Genomic DNA, 16,588 nt, shown 5'->3' on the forward strand with positions numbered 1-16,588 from the left:
ATTCATGGAGAAAATACAAAGCCATTAGTTGCAATTGTATGAGTGGCCTGTGAAGAATCATATACAATACAATAAGATATTTTTGTTGTTGTTGTTGTGGTCCAAGCCAAAATCCATCACGGCACGGGATTAGTTTAGATTGGGCCGGTCCCGCTTATAGATGAATGAATAATTGACATTTTTATGCGTCGTATTTATCTTGCAAACAATTTGATTTTGGGCGATAGAGAAGGGAGACGTGAAGGATGACGAAATATTTGATTCAAATAACAAAAAATGGATGCAATTTGATTCTGGATTTTGAAAGCTAGTAGCCTGACAGAACAAAAACCACGATACTCTCGGTTATCAAATATAGAAGAGAGGTGAATCTCTTTGAAATTGTGAACAATTGCTTTGGAAGTGATTTTGTCTATTTCCATTTCGTTTTCAATAATATCAAAATGGTCGGCCTTCTTTTGTTCTTAATGCTAAATGGCATATGGTTAATAGAATCATAAAATGATATAACAAACTCATATAACACTTAGTCTGAAATTCATGATCATACATGTTTTGACTTATAAAATGCACAAATTAGAGAATTAATATGTGGTAACCCGACTAAGCAGGTGCTTGAGGGTGTTGGAATCTAGCAGGTGTGTGCGTCTCATATTGTCCGGACATTTCATGTGTTTATATGTACATAGTCAGTCGCGCTTTAAGGAGAAACCTCAAGAATAAACCATTAAAGCTGGTGGGCTCAAAGTAGACAAATTTTTTATTTTTTTTGTTACAAGCGGACAATATTTCAGTTATGTTAATTACTGATTGTTACAACTTCATGTGAATGATATTTGTATCATTTATATAGTGCATATAATTTATGAGTTGCTCGAGAATATACAAATTAATGAAAATATGAGAATTTATCCTCTATCTTTACATAAAATTTCAATGAGTTTTGTCCCAAACTTTGTCATTATGCGATTGCATTTTATTATTAAAAAGAAAAAGAAAAAAGAAACAAGTTGTCAAGATTTTTGGAAATTAAACGGGCTAGTGGCCCATGTGAAGTGTGCAAATGGCATACCAACCATGACGTTTTAGAACAAGACAGTGGGCCCATAGTCCATACCTTAGAACTTAAAAATCCAAAATGATGGGAAGCGCGAATAACCCCATTCATTCCTTCTCTCTTGTCTCCACCATAACATACAAGACTCCAATTTCATGACTGATATAGCATCAAACGCTGCCCATATCCATACGCACAGTATTGAACTCGACAAATGGAAGTCTACGAAGTACCAATGCCTTTCGAAGATTCCGGTTCCTGATCCGAGAGAGTGGGCAGTTTCCGTCTCCGACTCATATATTGTCCATGACTTCAATCTCTAGCTTTGATAAGGGCAGGAGGAAGCTAGGGGATTAATTTGGCTGGCCCTGGCCTGTTCAGTTGGCATTGGATATCGGCGCATGGGACATAAGTGACTAGTCTCGAGCCACTGAGCAATGCAATGTAGATTATAATGGTGTGCACAAGGCAAAATAGTGATCCCTTTTGCCTTTGTGCTGCAGAGATCTGCATGCATATAGGACTTTCTGAGTTGCATGTTGTAAACTTGTACGTTGCTCCAAACTCTGATTGATGATTGAGCAGCACGAATGAAATTGGGCCTGCGTTAATACACGCATCTGATAGAGTTGGGCTTTGGACTGAAAATGTGCTTCAACGTCTTATTCTTACAATCACAAAAATGGGCAAGCTGTTCCATTTGGTTTATGGGCCCTCCTATTTTCCTCCTCACCCGAAAATATTTCAGCTGTTTAATTCAAACATATATTTCCCATGTTTTTAACAAAATTGGTTGTGAATCCATCCGTGCTAATTAAGGTCCAAGTCATTTGTGTTAAATATTCGAATGTTCTAAAACCAAAATCTTAATCGGCCCTCTAATTAAGCCAATTTATTAAAAAAAACGCGTCAATGAAGTAGCCTTCACTGAGATAGTGACAATTAGGGCTCAAATTTGTAGATTTCATGGAAATTTCTCTCAACTTGAAAAAACCATTTTGAGATTTCATACCTATTTAGTGACCATCGTTGACTACCTAGACATATGCTTTCTATTTCAATTCACGCGTCGAGAATCTACTCAATTTCTTATAGACGGACTTTTCCATCTGCAATATGCTACCTTATGCTGTCTATCTTCTCACTAACCTTTCCTGCACTCCATGCAAATGCAATTCAGTTCGATCCCTTTGGAGTTCTTAGCAGAAGAAAATTCAGTTCATTTTTCAGAGTTCTTGCTTCGACTCTTCGATATATTCAGGCAGAGGTTCGTGATTTGCCGAAAGACGAAAACAATAAAAACTGAGCATGCCTAGCTATATGAACAGGTGACTCCAATGTTTTTATTTTTGTTCTGTTTTGATTGGAAAATAGAATAGTATTGTTCTTCAACACTTCCTCTCCGTGATATAGTTCTTGAGGAATGAAATTCAGGATCTTATTCTGTTCAAATTGATCAACTAGCTAGGTGGTGTTAGGGTGTATGATAACTTAAGTTGAACGATTGTTACGGTGTATGATAACTTAAGTTGGACGATTCCTTGGATTCTATAGGTGTATGATTACTTGTGAGACCTGCATTATGAGTCCAGTTTCAATGTGTGAATGATGTCAAATTGTTCTGTAAAGTTCATGACCTAAAGTTTTGGATGAGAATAACAGTGAGTTGTGTATGATTTCAGAAAGCAGTAGTCATCGAGGTCATAGTTGCTTTGAGTAACAACTTGATGCTTGTATGGGTTATAACGACTAAAGAATGGCCAAAAGTAAAACCATAGTGAAATAGATTACAGTGGATATCCCTTGGCTACGCTATTCATCAAGTAAAGATTTTAAGCTTTGATCTTAGCTCATTTGCCTTATTTGATGTTTTGATAGACATGTACATAATCTGGCTAGAGAAGCATCATCACAACGATCATAAAAATGCATCAATTTTGTAAAATCTTGAAAAAATTTATGTTACGTACCGTTACGCCTTATATTACTAAATATTGATAAAACATGTAAGCTTCTCTTAGTCGTTTTCTAATGTCATGAGCTGTAGTCTTATCTATCCATATGAAAGTGAATGTTACATTCGTTTCTCTTAGCTAATATTCATTCGTAGTGTAGGTGTTATTACCTTGTTATTTCGGTAAAACTATTTGTTTAGTTGTCTATTTTATGATTGATGATGTATCTGTCTTATTTTTTAACTTAAATGTACCACGTATTCTCGATCGATGAATTTTTATTTATTTATTGTGTTATGAGAGGCCATTTCATCAAAATCGACCTTTTGAAATACACATCTCAACTATTCTCAGACACACTCGACAAAGATTTCAAACAAATCAAGCGGGTATCGACGATGGAGCAATATTTCATGTGAGTTTGAGACCCAGTGTGTTCTAGCTAAAGAGGAAGGCCTCCTGTCCCCACCACCGTCTTCCTTTTCTCCTTCTGTTTTTCCGTTCGGCCAAAACCTAACCCTACCACCCCCTCCCTCCCTCAATGACTTTTGCCTTAAAAGCTGTAAAAGGTCAACTCTCTCTCTCCCTCTCTCTCTGTTCTGGTCAGCCATCCAACGGCTAATCTTTCCCCCTTTTGACCTCATCCCCACTCACTTCTTTTCACAGTCTACGAGCAGTTCAATGTTCCAGACCGGATTCCTCCACATGGGCACCTCTCATTGGCTAATCACTTTGACCGCAGAAGACAAGAACAGAGAGATAGCTAGCTAAAGATATCCCAAATATCCCAAAATATATGCCTTGCAAAATTTGACTCGAATCCCCCTGTGCTCTCTTTTTCTTTCTCCACCAACACTTATAAATAATCTCTGTGTTTCTCTCTAGTGTGTGTACTAGTTGTGGTTCTTCTCCATGGCTGTGGAGCTCATGATGGGTTTGGTTGACAGCTTTGCAGCTAAAATGGAAGAGAATGACGTCAAGGAAGCAGCCTCCGCTGGGATACAGAGCGTCGAGAAATTCATAAGCTTAATGTCTTCTTCTTCAGCCTCTGAAAGTGCTTCTTTAGAGTACAAAGCAGTTGCGGACATGGCCGTCGATAAGTTCAGGAAGGTCATTTCTTTGTTGGATAGAGGAAGAACCGGTCACGCTCGTTTTCGAAGAGGTCCTGTAAATACTACCACTACAGCTACTGTTTCTTCTAGTCTACCACAACAAGCACCACAAGTTTTAACCAGAGAAACAGGGCAGCCTTCATTTCGGTGTCAAGATGCTACAAATTTGAAGACAGAGCAATCCCAATCCTCATCTGCTTTCAAAGTTTATTGTCCCAAGCCGGTTCTGCGGTTACCGCCTCTGCCAAAGAGTGGTACTAGTTTCAGTTTCACGGCTTCGCCGGCGGTTTCGGGTTCGAATTCTTTTATGTCCGGCGACGGCGAGACTACTACTACCCTGCAACACTCGATGTCGTCCGGGTTTCAATTGACGAACATGTCAAACATGTCAGTGTCGTCTGCTGGTAAGCCTCCTCTTCCTTCTTCTTCGTTCAAGAGGAAGTGTAATTCTGTGGATGATTCGACGGCTATGAGATGTGGCTCGTCTTCTTCAAGATGCCACTGTTCCAAGAAAAGGTTCATCTTTTCATAATCAACTCTGTATTTTCTTGATGTGGGGATTTGATTTTTGAAACGGTGGATTAAATTTGAATCTTGTGTGGATTGAACAGGAAATCAAGAGTGAAGAGAGTGACGAGAATCCCTGCTATCAGTACGAAAATGGCTGACATCCCAGCTGATGAGTATTCTTGGCGGAAGTACGGCCAAAAACCAATCAAGGGTTCCCCTCATCCAAGGTACCCTTTTTCGTTTTCGTTCACTCCGAAACGCTTACAGTTTTAATACTCCGGAACACTATCTCTGACCGATAATTCGTTTCATTCATGAACTCATCTTGTTCTTGTGATAATGGAGTGTAAGTTATTGAAGGGATTGAGTTTACTGAATGTGTGGTTTGGTTTGTGCGACAATTGCAGAGGGTATTACAAATGCAGCAGCCAAAGAGGGTGCCCAGCGCGAAAACACGTAGAGAGAGCTGTAGACGATCCGAGCATGCTGATCGTGACCTACGAAGGCGATCACAATCACTCCCAAGCTGTCACGGAGGCAATGGCAGCCATCGTCCTCGAATCGTCCTAGTCAACTCATCGAGCGGCCAAAACGGCCCCCAACCACAATTCTTCGTCTTTATCAAAGTTAAAGTTTGGGCACAGAGAGTCAACTCTCACAGTCTCCAAGAGGATTAGTGGGTTCATATTTTTATTTTTCCTTTATGGGTTTATATTCTTATTCTTTCTTATGATCTAGAGAAAAAAATTATATAGGATTAGGGATTAGGGAAGATGATGGATTTGGTGCAAGGTCAATGAATCAAAGCTAACTAATGGCTTTTATTTATTAATTTGTTTATGCTTTTGCACTTATTTGATATATGATTGTGGAGTTGCTGACTATTCCCACTCTTGCTTGCTTGTTAGTTGTTCTAATTCCCACCTTACTTTTGGTTCATTGCTAGAAAAATAGAGAGGGTTGACAATTTGAGGACTTATTCTAGTAATGATGGATGCGTATGGATGAGGGATACAAGGAATTTTGTAGACTTTGAGGACATTGGTTTTGTCATATGTCAAGTATACCTAAAATTAGGGATTCTATTTCTTGGCCAATAAGCATGAATTAGGGTCCTCTTTCTTCAATCTTGTTCATGAATACTCTATCTATCAACATTATAATTGGTTTCAGAATCTTGAAATCATTGATGTTATTAGGACTTTTGAGACCCTATGTACCCACTTAAACCGGAAATTTTCAATCGGTCATTTTCGGGTGTCCGTATTTTTCTCTTTCTTTTAATGAAAATGAAATAATTAAAATGAGAAGTCATTGCGTGTGTATTGAACTTTATTTTCTTGAATAACTCAAAAGCCTATACTAGCTAACCTATCGGCAACAAAACTTGCACCCTGGAAATATGCTTAAAGGAAGCCGAAGTGGATTATTTGATGTCGTCTACAATCTTGAGCTGGGTGTTCATGACCATCTATGCAGTATAGTGTGCAGCACTCCTCCATTTTGAGGTTTTAGAGGGTTTGGATACTGTTAACTTGCTGACAGCCTATTTCCAATAACAATTCATTTTATAGCTAGGCCAACTCATGTTGGACCTTGTAACCAAATCCATCAAAACAAATTATGTAGCTAGGCCAGAGGAAGCCCAAATTTCCAGGCTTGTTGAGAAAGACATCTCATACATTGACCCAACTCATCATGGAAATCCAGAGGGAATCTTTGCTATTTATAGCTACTTTTTCAGTGATGAATGACCATTCATAGTAAATGAACCAAACAATGTGCATTTTCCATCTTTTTTCACTTTTTCCTGGTAAGAAGAGGAAAAACTCAAGTGGTGACTATGGGTGGTTTCTTTATCAGTTCTTGAGTGAGAATCGGTGTAACAGAATCAACACGGTATCTTTAAAGGCTTTATGGTCATAAATTAATCTGTGCTGAATGATCATTGTAACATTTTATTTATTAGTTAGATTCATATTTTTGTGAAATAAGCAGTTGTATATACCATAAACATTAATCCCATGATCAAGATCTCTCTTTTTTTTTTCTTTTTTTTTTTTTCTTTTGGCGGAAAATCGCTTCTGATAAAGAAATGAAATATGTTAAGAGTTTGATCAACCATGAGCTTTTGTTAGAGTGACCAAAGCCTGACGCGAGTTGGACGCACTGACCCGCCGCACAAGGAAATGATTGTCGGTGTAAACTGTAAAATCAATGGATTTACAAAGCAGCTCCTGCTCTAAATATATCAAAAACAAGACAATTAACCTTTAGGTTTAGATTTTGGTGTCTCTGTAATCAAAATTTCAGGTAGAAGTTTGGGTCGGATCGATATTTTTTATAGAAGAAAAACATGTGAGGTCCACTATATAATAGCAAAGTCTCAAAGTAGTTCTGCATTATTAGTGCTTCCATGGGCACCTACAAGATATGCTAAATTTATCTCTTTGTAAAGCTGTTCATGATTCTGTCTGCATAAAACCCTTTCAGCAATGAACCACCTCTTGCATTTCTTCTTTTTTGTTACATTTTGCAACAAGTAGTTTCATAAGAGGAAAGAAAAGAATGAGAAGAAGCAGTTTAACCAAAGCTTGTTTCTCTACCTTCTTCTTCTTCTTCCTCCTTACATGCCTCATTGCAAACTCTGCGACTCACAACATTACCAGAAGAAGTAGCAAAGACAAAACCCATAGAAAGAAGTGTCCTATAACTAGTAGTACACACCAGTGTTCAATACCAACACCACCACCACCCCCAGCTTTACCTCCAAACACACAAAAGGTTCTCTCATTTGCAGACCAAAGGCTTCAAGTGGTATACCCAGTCATCCAGAAATTCAAGTCCATCATCACCTCTGATCCTCTCAACATCACCAAAAGTTGGGTAGGATCAGATATCTGCAACTACAAAGGCTTCTACTGTGACAATCCACCATACAACTCATCCGCAATCGCGCTTGCCTCAATCGACTTTAATGGCTTCCAACTCGGTGCTTCTTCCCTTGATGGTTTTCTTGATCAGCTTCCTGATATTGCTCTGTTCCATGCAAACTCCAACAACTTTTCCGGCACCATTTCCTCCAAAATTGCCAACCTCCCCTATCTCTATGAGCTTGACATAAGCAACAACTTATTCTCTGGTTCATTCCCAACCGCAGTTCTTGGCATGAACAGCTTATCTTTCTTGGACCTAAGGTTCAATTTCTTTACAGGTTCTGTTCCGCCTCAGATTTTCACTCAGGACCTTGATGCTCTCTTCCTCAACAACAACAACTTCATGCAGAGCCTCCCTGATAATCTAGGCAGCTCACATATTATCCTCCTCACTTTGGCAAACAACAACTTCAATGGCCCTATTCCAACCAGCATTGCAGCAGCTTTGTCATCTCTCACTGAAGTCCTGCTACTCAATAACCAGCTCACAGGTTGTTTGCCTTACGAACTTGGTTTACTAAAGGAGGCCATAGTTCTTGATGCTAGCAACAATCAGTTAACTGGTCCATTACCGTTCTCTTTGGCTTGCCTAGACAAAGTTGAGCAGCTGAGTTTTGCTGGCAACTTATTGTTTGGCTTGGTGCCGGATGTGATCTGTGAGCTGCTGGTGAATTTGGCAAACTTCTCGCTGTCCGATAATTACTTCATCCATGTTGGTCCAATATGTCAACGTTTGATTCAGAGAGGACTGCTGGATGTTACTAACAACTGCATTCCTGGTCTTCCATTCCAAAGATCAGTAGAAGAATGTGCAGGTTTCTTTGCGCATCCCAGGTTCTGTCCCAATATGTGGTCCTATACCTACATTCCCTGCAGTAAGTTTCCTTATACTTCTTTGGTTCATCAAGTGAATCCTACACCTTGAAGTTTTCGTATGTTGCTCAGTCATTCTTTCACTCGTCTCAATGTAATTATGTAACAAGCATGTTATATACATTTCATGAGTCAAAATCTGGTGTACTGTGAATTAACAACTGAAAATAAGAAATTGATAAGGTGATTATAGTCTGAAGGAGAAGAACTCATTTCACTCCTTAGCCGGCTTTTACTGTAACATTCTTTCAGTCCTCTATATGAAAATGAAGCAACTGTAAATCAAGATCTTGATTCTTATACTCTTACAATTCTTGTATAGTGGGAATCAATAATTTAAAAGAGAGATGCTTTTTGAAAAACAATGGTCCCAAATTATATTCATGAAAAGAAGGAACAGAATACCATCCTCTGTTGAAATACCAGAACCTTCAAGAGATGGCAGCAATGTCACCTTCTAGGGTGACCCTCTTTGCTTTGCAGAGGACCTGAGCCAAGTGGCGGTAGGTAAGCAATGTCCTCTATAAGATAAAAACATAAGCATTGTAATTGGTGGTCTAAATTTCTTAGTATTATTGGTACACAAGTAGTTTAATTTGATAATGGAGAGCTTCATAGTGCAAAGTGGAAGCTTAGAGCTGTAGTTGAAGTGGGCAAAAGTGGTGGAGCACTGGCCAGTCAGCAAGACATCACTTGTGTTTGATATTTTTCCGGCCAATAATAGTGAACTATTTGATTTGCTAAGTCAGAAAACTTGTTGGCTCAGCTTATATCTGGATCGTGATCCTTCTCCCCCACTTATTTGCTTATTTTGTGGTTTAAAATCTAGATAAGCAACGAGGCTTGATGATGTATATTCGGAACAAAATATGAAACTGGATATTTATGATCAGGTCAGTGTTATGGTAAGAGCACTCAAACATGGTGGGATATTTCTAGAAAAAAAAAAAAAAAAAAAAACTAGGATATTTGATATGACAGAAATGCTAAATCATTTCTCAAACAAAATTCCAAATTTCTGGACCAACTAAGTAATTAGCGCAAATTAATTGGAAATTATAACACAAGCTGTCATAACAGATTGATTGGGGTCATAACAGATTGATTGGGCAGCACATCTAAAGTTTAGGCCTTTGGGCCAGAGAAGACACCAAAATAATATTGGACCAACAAAGGTGCATACATCCACCTTCCAACTATTCAAGGCCCCAACCTCACTTTTATATCTGTGCTTTGTTTCATACTCTCAACATGAGTCTCATCTACTCACCTTTGATTTTGTTTAAATAACTGTCTTTCTTCAGCATATTTGTTAGCAAATCTACAGAAATCCTGTCATACCGTCTTTCGATCACTCTCCACGTACTACATATTTTGCATTTTTTGACGTAAAAAGAGATTCCAATAACTAAAAGAGTGAAAGTTAAAGACCGAATGCCCCGTTTGGTATAGTTTCGTTTATAAAAAAAATCAATTCTATCCGAACTTTTAGATTTTATAGTGTTTGGTAAATTAAAGACAAATAATTTTTTTTTTTTGAATTACAAGTCACTAGCAGAGTTTTTAGATTCAACCTGAATGTTACTTTTAGAAACATCTGTCATAAAAACAGTATAAACTAATATATTTTGACTCTACAACAATTTTAAAACTAATATTTACCAAATACAAAACCATTTAAATTTACAATTGATTATTTTCATAATACAGAAAAATCATATATATATATTTTTTTTTAAATCACAACAATACTAAATTAGCCCGAAGTTGATCATTTATCTACGACAATATTAGTCACACGGTGTTTTATAATGCTCTGAAGTTTTATATATCGGAGAGCTGAAGTACCTATGTATTTATATAGTGAACTGCCCATCAGGCTCTATGTTCTATCTGTCTCAAAATCCAACAGGGACTGTACAATCACATGGCAAGTGACAAGGTGCAGGCAATAGGGTTCCGTGCATAAACAAACCTTATTGTTCCTCCCCATTACAAAACTCATTAGAAGAGGCCTGGACAATCGTGAATTTAGCTAATTAATTGTGATTATAGCCTCATTGTAGACTAATACACTTTGTTTGTTACAGCGTTCTTGTCAGACAACTACATCAATTTAGTTAGTTTCTTATGAACTACTAATTGATCATCAAACTAAATAATGACTAGTTATGTTCTTCGGCCCCATACCATGCGCTATATACAAACTCACATTTCCAGAAACCATCAAACCCTCCATCTTTCACCATTTTACCCCCTAAACCCGGTGTCCTTGGGATTTTACTTTCACGTGATTCTGAGCTCTGTCTACTCCGACACCTCCTCCGCCATCGTCCTTGCTTTTGTCTTTTGTCACGTACTCCTTGCTTCCCCTCTGTTCCCTTCATCCTCACTCACTCACTCACTCACCCCAAAACCCCAATCAATGGCCAACTAGCAAACTACCCAGTTCGTTTCTACTTCTTCCCACCACAATGCTCCACAAATGGAAACTACCCTCGTTACTTCCTCTCTGTCTACTATTAACCTCTGTTTCTTGTTCCACTTCACTGAACTCATCTTCTTCTTCAAACCCATCAGACGCTGTTGCGCTTCTTGGATTCAAAGCAAAAGCGGACTTGAACAATGCCCTCCCCTTCTCTTCCAACAAGACCCTTCATTTCTGCCAATGGGTCGGGATCCAATGCGCCAAAGCCAAAGTGGTCCGGTTAGTAATCCAAGACTTAGATCTCGCTGGTGTTTTCGCACCGGACACTCTCACTCGCCTCGACCAGCTCCGAGTCCTCAGCCTTCAAAATCTCTCCCTCACCGGACCCATCCCCGATCTTTCCGGGCTCATCAACCTCAAAACCCTCTTCCTTGATCACAACTCCTTCTCCGGTTCACTCCCACATTCCCTCTCTTCTCTCCACAGGCTTCGAACCGTTGATCTCTCCTATAACAACCTCACCGGTTCATTGCCTGTATGGCTCACCGGTCTGAACCGGATTTACTATCTCCACCTTGAATCGAACCGGTTCAGCGGCACCGTCCCGCCGCTGAACCAATCCTCCCTCCAAACCTTCAACGTCTCCGGCAACAACCTCACCGGCGTCGTACCCGTCACGCCGACTCTCCTCCGGTTCGGACCGGCTTCCTTCTCCGGGAACCCTAATCTCTGCGGCGAGATTATCCGAGTGGAATGCCACCCGAACGCACCGTTCTTCGGCCCGGCGGCGCCGTCGACGGTGCCGGAAGCTCCGTCACCGGCTAGCGCACTCGGGCTGAGAGCCGGCGAGGGCGTCGAGCTGGCTCAGCCGTGTCACAAGAAGCACAAGAGAACCGCCGTCATCGCCGGATTCTCCGCCGGCGGGTTCGTCCTCATCTGCTCGCTCCTCTGCTTCGTCCTGGCCGTCAAGAAACAAAGGAAGCAAGTCAAAAGGACGGATTTGCCCTCGGATGACGTGGCGCAGGCGGCGGCGGCGGTGCAGATGGAGCAGGAGGAGCTGGAGCAGAAGGTGAAGAAGGTGCAGGGGATTCAGGTGGTGAAGAGCGGGAGCTTGTTATTCTGTGCGGGCGAGGCGCAGGTGTACTCGCTGGACCAGCTAATGAGGGCGTCGGCGGAGCTCTTGGGAAGAGGGAAACTGGGGTCCACCTACAAGGCGGTGCTGGACAACCGTCTGATCGTCTGCGTTAAACGGCTGGATGCGAGTGTGTTGGAGGGGACGGGTAGGGAAGTGTTTGAGAGGCACTTGGAATCGGTGGGTGGGCTCCGGCATCCCAACTTGGTTCCGCTCCGGGCATATTTTCAGGCCAAGGAAGAGAGGCTCCTCATCTACGATTACCAGCCCAATGGCAGCCTCTTCTCTCTCATTCATGGTAAGCTTCCCTACTTCTTCATGTTTGGTTCTGCTTCCATTTTTGGTGTGACTCGGTGGGTTGACTCAGTGTGAATAGCCAATGAGAGGTTGACACGGAAGGGTTTTGGGTTATATTATTGGGGGAGATGATGATGGTGGTCATAGATTGTTTCCCACCAACATTGGGAATCTTGCTTTTGGTTTAAGACCTGGGTTGGGAATGGACATGATGATAAATTATTCATAGAATCTCAAATTGGGGTTAGCCTTGAACACTTTTTAATTCTTTATATTTAACTATATGTTGGCTTGTGAACCCAAGCAATACTTCACATGGTTTATCTTACTTAGCTCAGGTGCTTAACTCTTTCTTCAACCTTTTCTTCATCAAGAAGTTGATTTATTTTGGTCCTTCTGATTCTTTTTCTTCATCCTCTTGGCTGGTTCTATGAGCATCATACATTGATGTATTAGTTTTATTTCATTATCCCATTACCGTTTAGGTCTTTTTCGATTTTGTTGAGGATAGATTGTTTTGTGTTATGCGTGCTTCCTCTCCTTAAGAACCCTAATTAGAATAATCCCATATATACTTCCATGGTAGGTAACAAGTACACCTCTATCCCATGATGAACTACCCTCTTTTGTTTTTGTGGTACACTGTTAGTTTCTTGATTACAAATGGCAGTAGTGTTAGAATAGTAACCAACACAATGTGACATAGATTTAAGTTACTTATGAGCTATTTGAAAACTATTGCAGGTTCAAAATCAACAAGGGCAAAGCCACTGCATTGGACATCATGCTTGAAAATAGCAGAGGACGTAGCGCAAGGCCTCTCCTACATCCACCAAGCGTGGAGGCTTGTCCACGGCAATCTCAAGTCCTCCAATGTCCTGCTCGGCTCTGACTTTGAGGCATGTGTCACCGACTACTGCCTCTCTGTTCTCGCTACTAATCCTCCACAATGGGAGGAGGAGAACCCTGATTCTGCTGCGTACAAAGCCCCAGAGACTCTCCATTCAACTCACCCACCAACACCCAAGTCTGATGTGTATGCATATGGTATTTTGCTGGTGGAGCTTCTCACGGGCAGGCCTCCCTCACAGCACTTAGTGTCAGTGCCCCTAAAAGAGATGATGGAGTGGGTGAGGTCGGTGAGGGAAGAATCAGATCAAGATGGTGGTGGCAGCGATTCCAAAGAGAGTATTAATAAAATGGGATTGCTGCTTGAGGTCGCCGTAACTTGTAGATCAGCTTCGCCGGATCAGAGACCAACAATGTGGCAGGTGTTGAAGATGTTACAGGAGATCAAAGAGACTGTGGCCACCGATGAAACTGAGACCGAGTTAATGGGATCATGCCCTGGCTAGCCAGCGAGCTAACTAGTCACTGTCTGCAACAAACTAGGAGTAGTAGTATTTGATAGATATGAATGAAAGAAATAGCTAGCCAGGTGAAAAGATGCACTATTAATTGTTAACTCCTTCTCCGACGGCATTATTTTTGTGCTATGTTTCTTCACCTATATCATGTATGGTAAAATGCACGTGTATTTTGTTGGCCATTTACTTTGCTTGATGCAATTGTTCTTGCTGCAGCGAACCAAAGAACCTTGATTTTGGTTGGTGTATCAGTCTATCAGATATGTGGTCAGTTTGAAATGTTGGTGGTGATGTTTAGTTATTATCGTCCTCACCCAGCTCACTCCGATAGTAACGTGACAATGTCACAATGAAGTTCGAACTTGGACCTCCGCTGTGTTGGTTTTTACAGATAAACGGCCACATCTCATTGATTCCCATTGATAGCTTTAATTTCCTACATTTGAAAATAATGGCACATGTTCAAATGTAACAAGACTTGCAAGATTTACTCCACTTAACCACGGCAAGTAAGCAAGTGGCCCAGTGATCGAGCGTTAGGTAGAGAAGCACCCAACGCAAGTTCGATTTACAACTTTGTTGAAATAGTCATGGACCATGCTGCAATGCATAGTTAGAGCGTTGCATGCGACTAGGGATAAAATCATGATCCTAGAATGCATGCAGAGATGAATTGCAACTTACTAGTGTAGTTGCTATTATGTTTGCTTTTTGAGACAATTTATTCAAACTAACGGGTATTTTGTTTTTTTTCTTCTAAAATTGGGAGCAACTAAGAGTAACGTTGTGAACACTACCGATAAATTCAATTGCTGTCTTAACCAAAAAAAGAAAAAGAAAAATGAATCATGGAGGCCTGGAGGGACATTACATTGAAGCTTAAAAAGTTAGGTCATATTGGCCCAAAGAACACCAGACACCAGATGAGTTTGTATTGGGCCAAATGAAGGAAATAATGCCCAAGATACAAACAGGCCGGAAAGTGAAACAGTTCCGACCTCCAGAAATTGCTAGAACCGTCTGGTTTCGTCTTCCAATACCAAAAGTTTCAAAAGGTGTGAGACTGTCCTGAAAGGAATCTGAAATCGGCGTACAAATGCCAGCATGGAGCGTACACACACAGAGATGATGGAGACGGAGATGGAGGTCGACACCGCCGCTACTGGGCGGCCGGAGCAGTCGTCTAATACCGGCCAAAGTGACGTCGTCAGGGACTTGCTCACATTGGCTCGCCAGCTCGTCGGTGAAGGAAAGCCTACTCAGGCCCTGCAGGCGGTAATTTCCATGATCATCATTTCCTTTTTAAGCTAGCTTGCTCGGATTTTTGTTATGTTTTGGTTAATTTGTTAGCTTCGGTTTTCTAGGTTGAAGTTTCTGGAAGCTCAAATCATTGCAATACCTTTCTTTTGGGATGTTGTGTTGTTAGGGTTTGTGCTGTATTAGAACTAGTTGAAGTGGGAAGACTAGTTGGACAACTCTTTCATTTTAGAGATGAATCACTTGTTTGGCTTCTTTTTCTGATAGAGCGATTAAAATCGTGTGTGAATGCATAGAAGAAATTGGTTTAGTAGTCTTTATTTGGAGAAAAGGGGTGTGTTAGGTATAAAATGACCCCTGATGTAGGAGTATCATAGCTTGGAAAGAGTAGTTTCAAATGAAGTTGGATGCTTAAAAGAATTGTCTTGTGTCTTAATCCTCGGAGATGGTCTTAGTACTGTGTTTATAAACAAAATGGTAGTGCTGGAAGCTAGGCTAGGTGGGTGGCTCTAAGCACTGAAATCTCAGGAAGAGTTTTAGTTAAGTATTAGTTGGAAGATAGAGATTGCTGGAAGGGAAATTGGTAAAGTCAATACGTTTGAAGTGTCAGTAAACTTTTTCAGTATAAGTTCAGATCCAAATCTTAAATCGGATGCAAATGCTTTAGCATAACCTGGCGGATGAAGTGATATGTATTGTTTATCTGTTGCTTTTCATCTTAACTTCCTATGAGGTTTGGCTTAGTGAAGTGAAGGCTTGTCGAGTTACCTTTAGTACCTCATATGTGCAAGTATTGAGACACTCTTGAATGCATGTTAAGCCATTGAGCTGCTTGGAAGAGACAACGTAGTCTATGTTGTAACTTGTTGGAAATTTTAGAATGAGTAGAACTATGTCCACGGATGGCCTTCAGTACATGCTAATGTAGTGCTTGGAACAGGTTGTTATGGCAGCAAGAACCAGAGGTGGGGATGAGGCCGTTGTTCAGTCCTTGCAACGTGCTCGTGAGCTATACAGATGTAGATTGCAAGAAAGCACTGCTGTTGATCAGTTAGCCTCTTTGTTTGCTGAGTGTGCAATTGCTGAAGCTCAGCCTTCACAACCTGAATCGTCAGCAGAGAACATCAGTGGCCCATCAGTTGGACCGGATGCTCAAGGAACTTCTATACTGGCGGAAACTGGCAGGATGCAGATTGTGCTGGATGCATTTTCAGATGGGAGCAGCTTCATTTGCTTACAGTGTGGAGGTCTAGTTAGCAATCATCGGAAAGACGAGCACTATACCTACTGGTGTTGCCAAATTTGATGTGCTCATGCCTGGGAAGGATACTTGTGCAATGCTCCCCCTCAGTCCATGATTATGTACCATGGTTCAACTTCTGTGGGTCTCTGGTGGAATAGTGGTTCCCAGATTCTCAAATGGTCATACCCAGCAAGTAAAACATAGAATGTTTGATTAGGATATTGAGAACAGGCATTGGCTGGTTTGGAGTAAAATTTATAAACTGTCGTGTGGTTAGACTAGAATCTTGTAATCACATTTTCCACAAAGAAGAGTTGAACTATATATTGGGCAGATGTTGTTGCAAACTGGTGTGTTTATTTATATAGGTGACATAAGAATGGTAAACCCTAGCAAGAAAAATTCCCTTTTAATTTAGTGA

The 16,588-nt window shown here is 40.7% G+C and overlaps 4 protein-coding genes across 5 annotated transcripts; all 4 read left to right on the plus strand.

Moving 5' to 3' along the window:
* The first annotated feature begins 3,796 nt into the window (after positions 1 to 3,796).
* On the plus strand, positions 3,797 to 5,556 carry LOC101295677 (probable WRKY transcription factor 7-like). Its single transcript, XM_004291028.1, has 3 exons — positions 3,797 to 4,640; positions 4,736 to 4,861; positions 5,042 to 5,556. The coding sequence occupies exons 1-3, from the start codon at positions 3,925 to 3,927 to the stop codon at positions 5,202 to 5,204; spliced, it is 1,005 nt and encodes a 334-aa protein (XP_004291076.1). The 5' UTR covers positions 3,797 to 3,924; the 3' UTR covers positions 5,205 to 5,556.
* Positions 5,557 to 7,067: 1,511 nt separating this feature from the next.
* LOC101295971 (uncharacterized protein At4g06744-like) lies at positions 7,068 to 8,692 on the plus strand. Of its 2 annotated transcripts, XM_004291030.1 has the most exons (2): positions 7,068 to 7,776; positions 7,849 to 8,692. In XM_004291030.1, exons 1-2 carry the CDS (start codon positions 7,203 to 7,205, stop codon positions 8,493 to 8,495), a joined length of 1,221 nt encoding a protein of 406 aa, XP_004291078.1. In that variant the 5' UTR covers positions 7,068 to 7,202; the 3' UTR covers positions 8,496 to 8,692. The 2 variants fall into 2 exon arrangements, with proteins under 2 accessions (XP_004291078.1, XP_004291077.1); XM_004291029.1 differs by having other exon boundaries at positions 7,068 to 8,692.
* Positions 8,693 to 10,638: 1,946 nt separating this feature from the next.
* On the plus strand, positions 10,639 to 13,943 carry LOC101296450 (probable inactive receptor kinase At5g67200-like). Its single transcript, XM_004291031.1, has 2 exons — positions 10,639 to 12,301; positions 13,045 to 13,943. Exons 1-2 carry the CDS (start codon positions 10,918 to 10,920, stop codon positions 13,653 to 13,655), a joined length of 1,995 nt encoding a protein of 664 aa, XP_004291079.1. The 5' UTR covers positions 10,639 to 10,917; the 3' UTR covers positions 13,656 to 13,943.
* A 791-nt stretch (positions 13,944 to 14,734) lies between these two features.
* LOC101296737 lies at positions 14,735 to 16,564 on the plus strand. Its single transcript, XM_004291032.1, has 2 exons — positions 14,735 to 14,942; positions 15,865 to 16,564. Exons 1-2 carry the CDS (start codon positions 14,772 to 14,774, stop codon positions 16,228 to 16,230), a joined length of 537 nt encoding a protein of 178 aa, XP_004291080.1. The 5' UTR covers positions 14,735 to 14,771; the 3' UTR covers positions 16,231 to 16,564.
* The last annotated feature ends 24 nt before the right edge of the window (positions 16,565 to 16,588 follow it).

Source organism: Fragaria vesca, linkage group LG2 (genome assembly GCF_000184155.1).
Source record: "Fragaria vesca subsp. vesca linkage group LG2, FraVesHawaii_1.0, whole genome shotgun sequence".
NCBI classification, from domain to species: Eukaryota; Viridiplantae; Streptophyta; class Magnoliopsida; order Rosales; family Rosaceae; genus Fragaria; species Fragaria vesca.